General features: G+C 34.5%; 1 protein-coding gene across 1 annotated transcript; it reads left to right on the top strand.

Moving 5' to 3' along the window:
* The first annotated feature begins 8,028 nt into the window (after positions 1 to 8,028).
* Positions 8,029 to 10,065, top strand: LOC141708912 (uncharacterized). The gene is made up of 4 exons (XM_074512746.1): positions 8,029 to 8,362; positions 8,471 to 8,585; positions 8,658 to 8,772; positions 8,964 to 10,065. Exons 1-4 carry the CDS (start codon positions 8,262 to 8,264, stop codon positions 9,932 to 9,934), a joined length of 1,302 nt encoding a protein of 433 aa, XP_074368847.1. The 5' UTR covers positions 8,029 to 8,261; the 3' UTR covers positions 9,935 to 10,065.

Genomic DNA, 10,065 nt, shown 5'->3' with positions numbered 1-10,065 from the left:
TATACAAATTATGAGAATAATAAACAAGTAACTAATTCGGAATTTAAATCCAACTACAACAGTCTAAATCGAAAAAAATAGATAAACAAGATAAAACAAAATTGATCTTAAACTAAGAGGTTAAACATATAAAATATAATTAATGGAAGAGTGTAATTCAAACAGATAAACAAGATGCAGAACAATATAAGTCTGATTCAACAAACTAAATTCTCCAAAAAATAAACCTAAATTTTCCAAAAAAATCAATTTATCTGATTCAACAAACTACAGTTTAATTTATGACAGATAAGTCTCTAACTATTAATCGCAAACAATATAAGACAATATAGGACACCCGACTTAATCATCTCCAACTGAAATTTCCTTTGCGGGAACGCCATCTCTGGATCAGGTAACTTCATTATCATGATTTTTTATCATGGTACGAAAGCTAGTGTCGTGTGAATGTGAAAACTGCTGAGAAAGGTCAACTTCAACTGTATTTTCAATGCCAATTTCTGATAACTCTGTTGATAGCCTCTTAACAAGATAATGAAAATTCGTTTCAACATGATCTTGAATATAAAATACATGTTGTACTTGAGTTGACATAACGAAAGAATCATGTTTTTGACAAACTCAATTAAAGTTAACTCGCGTAAATCCAAGAGCGTCCTTTTCGTCTTGGTACCAGGTACACTTAAATAAGACCACATTAAAAGCACCCCAATAGTCAACTTCAAATATTTCTTCAATACATCCATAGTAGCCTACATCCCCAACTATTGGATTTTGATCTTTTGAACTTGCAAAGCTAGTAGTCAAGGCTTTCAAATGCACACCACTATTTTGTGTTGTACACTTATGATCTCTCCCTTTTGTATGAAACCTATAGCCATTTACGAAATACCCACTAAACTGCCTAGCTGATTGTTTGGGACCCCTTTCCAGTGATGCTACTTCCCTAGAAACTACGACTTTTTTCCCAATTTCATCCTTGAACCAGTCACATATTTCGTCAGCATGTGTTCTTTCCCTTTTATACAATTTAGAATTTGCGTTATTCGCCAACAGTGAGTGGTGCTTCCTACAATTATAGACAGGTATGTTATGTTAATGTATGGATAGGCATTATTTTATTTATTTATTTATTTGTAGAATTATTAAAGATATAAGGACTTACTCAATTAGCTCCTCAACCTCCTTGTCATTATAGTTAAATAATACATATCGATGAGTTGTGATCCACGTATAATGTGATAAATGAATATCTTTCCCATCTTTTTCTTCTTTGAGCCGAGGGAATACCCTCCAGTTTCTTCACCAGGACCTGCAAAATCATTCGACGAGTTATTTTGGCTATCATTTAGAAATCTTGCACAGAATGTCAAACACTCATCTGCCAAGTACCGTCTTGCAATCGATCCCTCTAGTTTACTCTTATTGCGAATATATCGTTTTAATACTCCAAGGTATCTCTCAATCGAATACATCCATCTTTGATGGACTGGTCCACCATATTCTATTTCCTTGCACAAATGTACCGGTAGGTGTACCATTATGTCAAAGAATGGTTCCGGAAATATCATCTCAAGTTGACAAAGTATTTCGATAATCTCCTGCTGCAACCTTTTTAAATCACCTACCTCAATCACTTTAGCACATAGATCTCTCAAAAAATTGCCAAGTCTGATTAAAGGAATTGTAACATCTAGCTTTAATGTTTTTTACAGCAATTTGTAATATATACTGCATAAAAATATGTGCATCATGACTTTTATATCCCACGATTTTCCTGTCTTGCACGCATCTGCTAATATTCGAACCAAAACCATATGGTAACTTAACATTTTGGAATACAGAACAAAATATATCTTTTTCTTTGTTGGTCAGGTCAAAGTTCGCCGCCCTAATTACAGATTTTCGATCAACACCAGTGATGGGATGAAGGACCTTCCTTATACCTGATTCTTGCAGATCATATCGAGCTTTGATATGATCCTTTGTCTTGCCTCTGATATTTAATAATGTGCCTAGAACACTATCGCAAATATTCTTCTTGATGTGAATTACATCCAGGTTATGTCGAGTTAGGTTGTCCCTCCAATAAGGTAAGTCAAAAAATATTGACCTCTTATTCCAAGGGTTTGTTTCGCAGCTGACCTTTCGTTTACCTCCCTTTCCAAATGTGTTCACATAACCATCCAACAAAACTTCAATTTCCCTCCCAGATAGCATTGTTGGAGTTTTTCCAGTCTCAACATCGCCATTGAATCTTCTCTTATCAAACCTCCACTTGTGGTTGAGATCTAGGAATTTTCGGTGATTCATAAAGCACACTTTTTTGTTATGCTTCAAGTACTTCGATGATGTCTCGTAATTACATACATGACATGTTAACTTCCCTTTAGTGCTTCAATCGACAATATTGCATAGACGGGAAAGTCACTAATGGTCCATAAGATGCTTGCATGTAACATAAAGTTATGATCCGTCGCGATCAACGGCTACATGTAGACATCGATATTATTTACGGGATCGTTGGGACCAGGTATAATTGTTGAGAGGATTAAATTTTCTGGTTTCATGTTTAGCCAGGGAGGAAGGTTATAGCTAACAATAACAATTGGCCATATGATGTGTGTGGAACTCATTTTTCCATATGGATTGAAGCCATCAGAAGCTAAACCTAATATGACATTTCGATTATCGGAAGAAAATTATGGATATGCGGCATTCATCATCTTCCAGGCTTCACCATCAGCCGGATGCTGCAACTTCCCATCCTTCTTTCGGTCTACTGCATGCCAAAACATTTGTTTAGAGAAGTCTTTGCACAAAAACATGCGTTTTAGCCTTGGTTTTAGTGGAACGTATCTCATAACTTTGGCTGCGACTGTATTATTTTCCGACCCTTGTGCTACAACCTTCCACCTTGAAACACCACAATTTTTGCACTTAACTTTTTTTTCATTCTCATCCAAATATAACATGCAGTCGTTTGGACATGCATGTATTTTTTCATAGTTAAGACCTAAATCCTTGATGGTAGTTTTAGCGGAATAAAAAGATTTGGGCAATATGATATTGTGAACAATTTCTTTTAGTAATTCTATTATTTCACTAAACGTTGTCTCGGTTATTCCATTAAGACACTTCCAGTTATGAAGCCTGATTAAAAAACTTAATCGTTAAAAACTTATTACATCCTGGATACAGTGGTTGTCTTCCTTCCTCGACAAGACGTAGAAATTTCTTTGCGTCAACATTCGGTCCATCAGGTCCCACATTACCATACGCAATATTCAGCATCTCATCAATATTATCCTTAAATCCATTATTTTCTTCGCAATCCATCGTATTCAATAAGGCAACCTCATATATCCGCTGTACTAATCCCTCAGACGGTCCATTGCAGATAAGGTGATCATGAACATCCTTTTGACACCACCATGGACGATTATCACATAGATGACAAGGACACTTCACTTCATTTCCGACGCCGAATTTGGACATTAAATTTTTCATAATTTCTTTCACTCCATTCCTCTATAATTCACTGTACTTAGGTTGATTTAACCAAGTACTATCCTGATCACTCATATCTACATAAAAAGAAAAAGATCTTTAAATTTTCGTTTACCATTAAAATTATACAATATTAGCACCACCTTAATTATTTATGTTTTATCATTTTATTATCTGCCTATATGATTAAAGGACATAGATACATCTTGATTACACTACTTAATTTACATAACCAGTCCTTATAAGCTAATTTATCACATTAATTAAGTTCTAATTTTTAAAGGACGATTATCACTTTAGTTAAGTTTTAAATGTTAATTTAAAGGATGATTATCACTTTAATTAAGTTTTAAAATGTTGCAGAGATTTAAATTTTAAAGATTCATCAATTCGTATAAATATTAAGTTTAACCAGGCTATAAATATTAAGTCTTGTTCCTTTGTTAATAATCCCCCTTTTTATCTATATTACACATAAAAAATATTACCCCAACATTATCAGTATTACTCTACATATATATAATTATACATTATTTATATGAACGACTTGTCGACTTTTTTCCACTAGTCGGGCGACCTATCGACTAGTCGATTCCAAGGTACTTAGGGGCCGAGGCTCGTCTTCGCGACTTAATATTATGCTTCCACTTTTAACACGACAGAGGTGAGAGGACAACAATACTCTTCTACTTCTGACACGACATCCTTAACCATTTCATATTGTTCAGTAACCATGTTAGTATTTCATCATCATTAGACTACATTATAAGTTCTAACATGACGGGGAAAAAATACTTAAATCAATAACAATCACATCATTAAACCATAACTAAAAAATAGAACATAGCAAAAGAACAGAGAAACATCACAACAAAACACTATAACACATATAAATTAATGATGAACTCAATGATGAATATATCAAAAGAACAGAGAAACATCTCAACAAAACAAAATAACACATATAAATTAATGTACGTGTATTATTGAGATATAAAATAACACATACAAACAAAACAGAACTAAAAAAATAAATCTCAACTCCAACAATATCAAAAACATCAAATTAATCAAATATAACAGATAAATTATCAAAAAAAAGATAAAATAACAGATATATGGAATGCAAAGCAAAAAATATCAAAAGAGCATACCCAAACCCCAAACCCAAATAATAAATTAACTGAACCCCAATTTCAGAGATAAATTATCAAAAAAAAAGATAAAATAATTACTAAACCCCAATTTCAGAGAAGAAAAGAGCATACCCGAACAAGAAGAAAGCAAGCTCGGCTTATATCCAAGATCTGAGCTAATTACTAAACCCTAATTTCTCCAAGATCCAAGCAACCCGACTAATTATTCAGAACCCTAATCTCCAAGCAACCCGGCTGATATTCAAGCTCTAACCCTAATTACTAAACCCTAATTTCTCTGGCTCGAGTGAGCTGAGCTGTTGTGAGAGTGTTTTAGACCCTAATTTCTACATGGACTGAGTTGTTGTGAGAGTGTTTTAGAGTGTGCGAATGTTTATCTGAGTGTGAGAGTGTTTGTCTAAGTGTGTGAGTGTTAAAAGTGTTAAAAGTTTTATTTGTCTGAGTGTGTGTGTTAAAAATGGGCGCGGGTCATTTTTACATTTGGGCCGCCCAAAATTTTGGCTAAAATAAGCCCGATTCTGTTATCCTGCCTAAATATTGATCCCTATGGTAAGACTTATTGTTATGTCAATACTAATAATAATTTTTGTGTTACAATAGGGATTTCATCATCATGTCTATTGTAATAATTTATATTCTCCACTGTAACACAAAAAAAACATGTTACCTCAGACTAAATTTTAGTAACTTAAGGCAATATTTCTGCTTGTAACACCAAAAAAAATGTCGCTACATGTCAAATATGGTGTAATGTATATTTATTGAATTTGAAAAAAAAATATTGTATTAAATAGAGGTAGTGAGTTTTCAGTGCATGTAGTTAATGAATTTGTGAAAGAGTATCATTAAATTGTTTGGTATAGTGGGTGGAGATACGAACCTAATTCTTCTATAATACTAAGGTCAAGGGTTAAATCCTCATTACAAACATATTTTTTCATTACTAATGTAATAAAGGGTAAATAGGTAATTTACTAAATAGCTTGAAAATCCATGTTGGTCTATAATAAATATAATAGATATGGCTATCGTTGAAGTTGAAATTAAAGGAACTAGTTTTTATAACTCAATTCAATTAATATTAACTAACAACATACACCATTTGATTACTTTTTATTTCTTTTTAAATCAAGAAAGATGTAGCATTCCAGTCCCATATCAAAAATATTTGAAACTTCTATTTTGTATATAAGGCAAAGTTTTACTACTATCTGCACCAACAAATCATGATCTTTTTGGGGTATGTGGTGGGCTAGTCGTTACCCAAATTGCTGTATATGGGACAGTAGCCTTCGACTTATTACAAACTCGAAAATGGGAATTAACCTGATTTTTGAATAACACTCGTGATTTAACCCGAGTTGTCACATATGTTATCTGAGTTGGCTCTCGAAAACTTAATGCGCCAAGTTGCCGAATATGGGGACATGAAAGCTGATGGTATTATTCCGCAATGGCTAGAGAGGAACGATCCGGACTTAAAGGCCGTTTGTTCGACCTGACAAGGATGTCAAGAGTTTAAGTGGGAAAGTTTGTAATACTCAAGTTCCATATCGAGAAGATTTTGGACTTCTGATCTGTAAGGTAAAGTACTACTACTAATTACACCAAAAAATCATGATCTTTTGGGGGGGTTATGGTGGACTAGTCGTTACTCAAGTTGCTGCATCTGGGATAATAGGTTTCGGCTTATTACAGACTCGAAAATGGGACTTAACCAGATTCTCAAATAAAGTTTTGGATTTGACCCGGATTGTCACAGAAGAGTTGGAACCAACTCAATACAATTCGATTAGTTTTTTTCTTTTTGTACATAGAGAGAGTTGGAAAACTATCTCAACACCATATGAAATATAACTCAGCAACGAGGATAACATGAAAGGGATATCATAAACCCAAGTAAACGGGATATCTTCCTGAAAAACTTGATTTGTAATCCAATTGATAGCCTCGTTAGCAAGACATGGTAAATAGGAAAAAGATATATTGAAAAGAGTTGTCTTTGACTTTATTTTCTGAACAAGAGCCCTATAATCCTAACGAGGCGTTAAATTCTGTTGTGAGAGATGAACATTCGTTTTATAATCAGATTTAATGATGGTATGAGATATACAACAAGTATTGATAATCGTGCTTCATGAATTACAAAAAGCTCATGTCAAATATGAGACGCGACATTAACCCGAGAACGTTACCGTCCACAATCTGACCATAAAAATCTCTTCCAATAACTGTATGAGCCGCAACACCTCTTTTGAAAGCAACATGACGATTAAATTTCATCAAATTTGTAGAGGGAAGATTTCATTATTGTGAAGAACTACTGACAATGCACGATTCAGAGAACACGAGAATTACAACACAAATTGACACTCTAACTGAGTACGAAACTAAAATTCAAAGTTGCAATCGGGCTTGGTAATATGGTATTTAGGATGTGAATGGTTTCATTATTCTCTCCTATACAATATAGTACTTAGAGATGGTTGTGTTATCTTATCACAAACTTCTTTGCGATTTTGAGGTTAATTTTTGATATATTTTCGCATGTACTATTTCGTGTCGTTTATATTCATTCAAAAAATTGATTTGTGATATTACCTGCAACAATGCGGGAGTTAGATTGTACTTCCTCTTCTCATTCATTTCTATACACTTTACTTTTTTGGATGTCCCATTCAATTCAATACATTTTAAACTTACCAAAAATAGTAAAAAATTTATGATATAAAAATCAACTACACCACCCACTACTTTCTCCCGCTACATTCACTTTATTCATTAAATATTGGATGGTCCCACCACTTTAACCAACTTTATATTTTTTTTTCACTAAATTACACTTTTTCTTTCTCTCTTATCCACCATCTTAACAAAAATAATATTATTTTATTATGTTTCTTGTCCTCCGTGCCCAAACCATTTGTATACAAATGGCCGGGACGGAGGGAGTATGCATTTATTATTGTAAATTCGATATTGGAATAATTTTTTTATATAAAATTTTAAATGATGATATTTGTATCAATTTAGTTTTCTGTTATTGTTTATCTTTTATAAAATCCGTGCGTGACCTAATTTTTAATTTTTAGATTTTGATCGCATATTTTAAAAAACATTCTAATTTTTTTAATAATGATTTCAAAAGTAACACTGAAATCTAAAAAGCTCAATTTTTGACCAATTTATTTTCAAATTCAAACTCAGATTTGAATTTACATTTAAGAAAACTCAGTTGACTCGAAAAAAACATTTTTCTTTTTCAAAGTCCAAACCAACAAAATAAATATATATAGCATAATAATTGAGCAAGCTTTCACTCATTTAGAGCCCTAACAGTGTTACATACATATATAAATGTCTTCCCAGTCAAAACTAGAAAAGCATCCCCTCCTCTCTCTCTCTCCTCTCCCTCAAAAAGCAAAACAAGTACAATTGCAACTAACCACTTTCAAACTGGTGGTCTCTAGTTAAAATTACCCATTTTTTTTCTTCAAATTCTTGAAATTTTTCTCATTCTTGATGTGGGTTTTGTTGACTGAGTTTCTTTCTTAAACCCCTTTAATTTGTAGCTAAATTTGTTGATGTAAAAAGATGCCTAGACCAGGTCCAAGGCCCTATGAGTGTGTTAGAAGAGCTTGGCATAGTGATAGACACCAACCCATTAGAGGGTCTATTATTCAGCAGATTTTCAGGTTTGTTTTTAGTGTGTTTTCTTGATTTTCTTTAAGTTTTGACTGTGTTTTCTTGATTTTCTTGGAATTTTAAGTGGTTTTGTTGATGCACGCCATGTGTTTGATTAGGGTTGTCAATGGGAAGCACAGTAGTGGGACTAAAGGGAATAGAGAGTGGCAAGAGAAGTTGCCTATTGTGGTGTTTAAAGCTGAGGAAATTATGTACTCTAAGGCTAATTCTGAGGTAATTTGTGTGGTTTTTGTGGCATTTTGTGTTGGTTTGTGGTTGTGTTTTTGATGGATTTTGGTTGGTTAGGTTGAGTATATGGATCTTGAAACAATTTGGGACCGGGTTAATGAGGCCATTAACATTATTATTCGGAGAGATGAGAGTGCTGAGACCGGAGACTTGTTGCCTCCTTGTGTTGAAGGTACTTGTTGTACATTATTGTTTGGCTTACATTTTGTTGATTGCAAGTTTAAAAGAAGCAATTTTGGACTGTTCCCATTTGGATTTTATTTTCTTGTGCTAGAAAATCTCTTTCGTTTAAGTTCTTGAAAGTTTTAAAGGGCTAGTTTGTAACCTATGTGCTTGTTTTTCCCTCTTTCGTGTAATGTTCAGCTGCTCTCAATCTTGGTTGTGTTCCTGTAAGAGCTTCCAGGAGCCAAAGGCACAACAATCCCAGAACTTATCTAAGCCCTAGAACTCAGGATTCTGCTTCTCTGCCCCCTAAGGTCCTAGATAGCCCAACTCAAGGGAGAATTCCGACATCACATCCACTCCACTCTGTTAATCAGATCCCGGCATCACGTCCACTTCAGTGTGTTAATCAGTCAATTGAGGAGAGGCCCGGGGCTGTGAATTTGAGCAATTCACTTTCAGATTCTAACAGGCGTGCAATACAAAATAATAGGATTGAGCCCACTCCTAACAAGTTTCCTTCTGCATATGAGACGTTTCCTTCACCACGGAAGAAACAATTTATCTCTGTGGAAGCTAACAACTCAGCAAATGTTGGTCGTGTTTACCCCGTGCATTCTGGTTCCCATTTTCAACCCGGAGTCTCCTGGTCAGGGTTGAAAAATTCTAGTACTGTTATCGTTGGCACCCCGGTGTATCCATTAGTTGAGCCTGTTAAAAGGGGTCGCTTTCAAAATTTATTTCCATGTAAAGAGGATGACAATACTTTCAGTCGAGGCACTCATGTTGACACCAGCAACAAGCAGCAGGAAGTATTTGAGCAGACAGAATGTGACTTATCCTTGAGGCTGGGCCTCTTTTCAGACCCATGCTTGAATAGGGGTAAAGGTTTAGCTTCTGATATTGACATTGTGGGTCTACACCGTTCTCATGATGGGGGACAACTCTTTGATCTGAATTCCACACAAAGCAAGGAGTATACTTTCTTTCCTACAGAGAGGGCTAATGATTCCTTGGAGTTTTCTTCCAGTAGTAGGATTTTTGAGGGTCAAATTCAGAATGCAGAGGTGGCTAATAGGAAGCGGAGCAACGTAGATGATGGACAAATTTTCTGGCAACAAGAACCCACTTCAAACCATTTTAGTGGTAGAATGAGATGGCCAGGTTTGTAGATGATCAGAACTCTATTGTACCATACACTTTTTTTTTTGGCGAAAGAGAACAAAAGTTTAGCCGGCTTTTCAAGTAGTATTTGAAACATCTTCCGACGCCTTCTACTTGAATTTTATTTGCCAAATGTTTA

The sequence above is a fragment of the Apium graveolens genome, chromosome 2, assembly GCF_009905375.1.
Source record: "Apium graveolens cultivar Ventura chromosome 2, ASM990537v1, whole genome shotgun sequence".
NCBI classification, from domain to species: Eukaryota; Viridiplantae; Streptophyta; class Magnoliopsida; order Apiales; family Apiaceae; genus Apium; species Apium graveolens.
This window is presented reverse-complemented; position numbering and strand designations above follow the sequence as displayed.

What these genes read in the sequence shown, in the direction of transcription:
- LOC141708912 (XM_074512746.1), top strand. Translation starts at nt 8,262, where the DNA reads ATGCCTAGACCAGGTCCAAGGCCCTATGAGTGTGTTAGAAGAGCTTGG. An exon ending in ACTCTAAGGCTAATTCTGAG is followed by an intron (nt 8,586 to 8,657) that starts GTAATTTGTGTG and finishes TTGGTTGGTTAG; the next exon opens with GTTGAGTATATGGATCTTGA. An exon ending in GTTGCCTCCTTGTGTTGAAG is followed by an intron (nt 8,773 to 8,963) that starts GTACTTGTTGTA and finishes TGTAATGTTCAG; the next exon opens with CTGCTCTCAATCTTGGTTGT.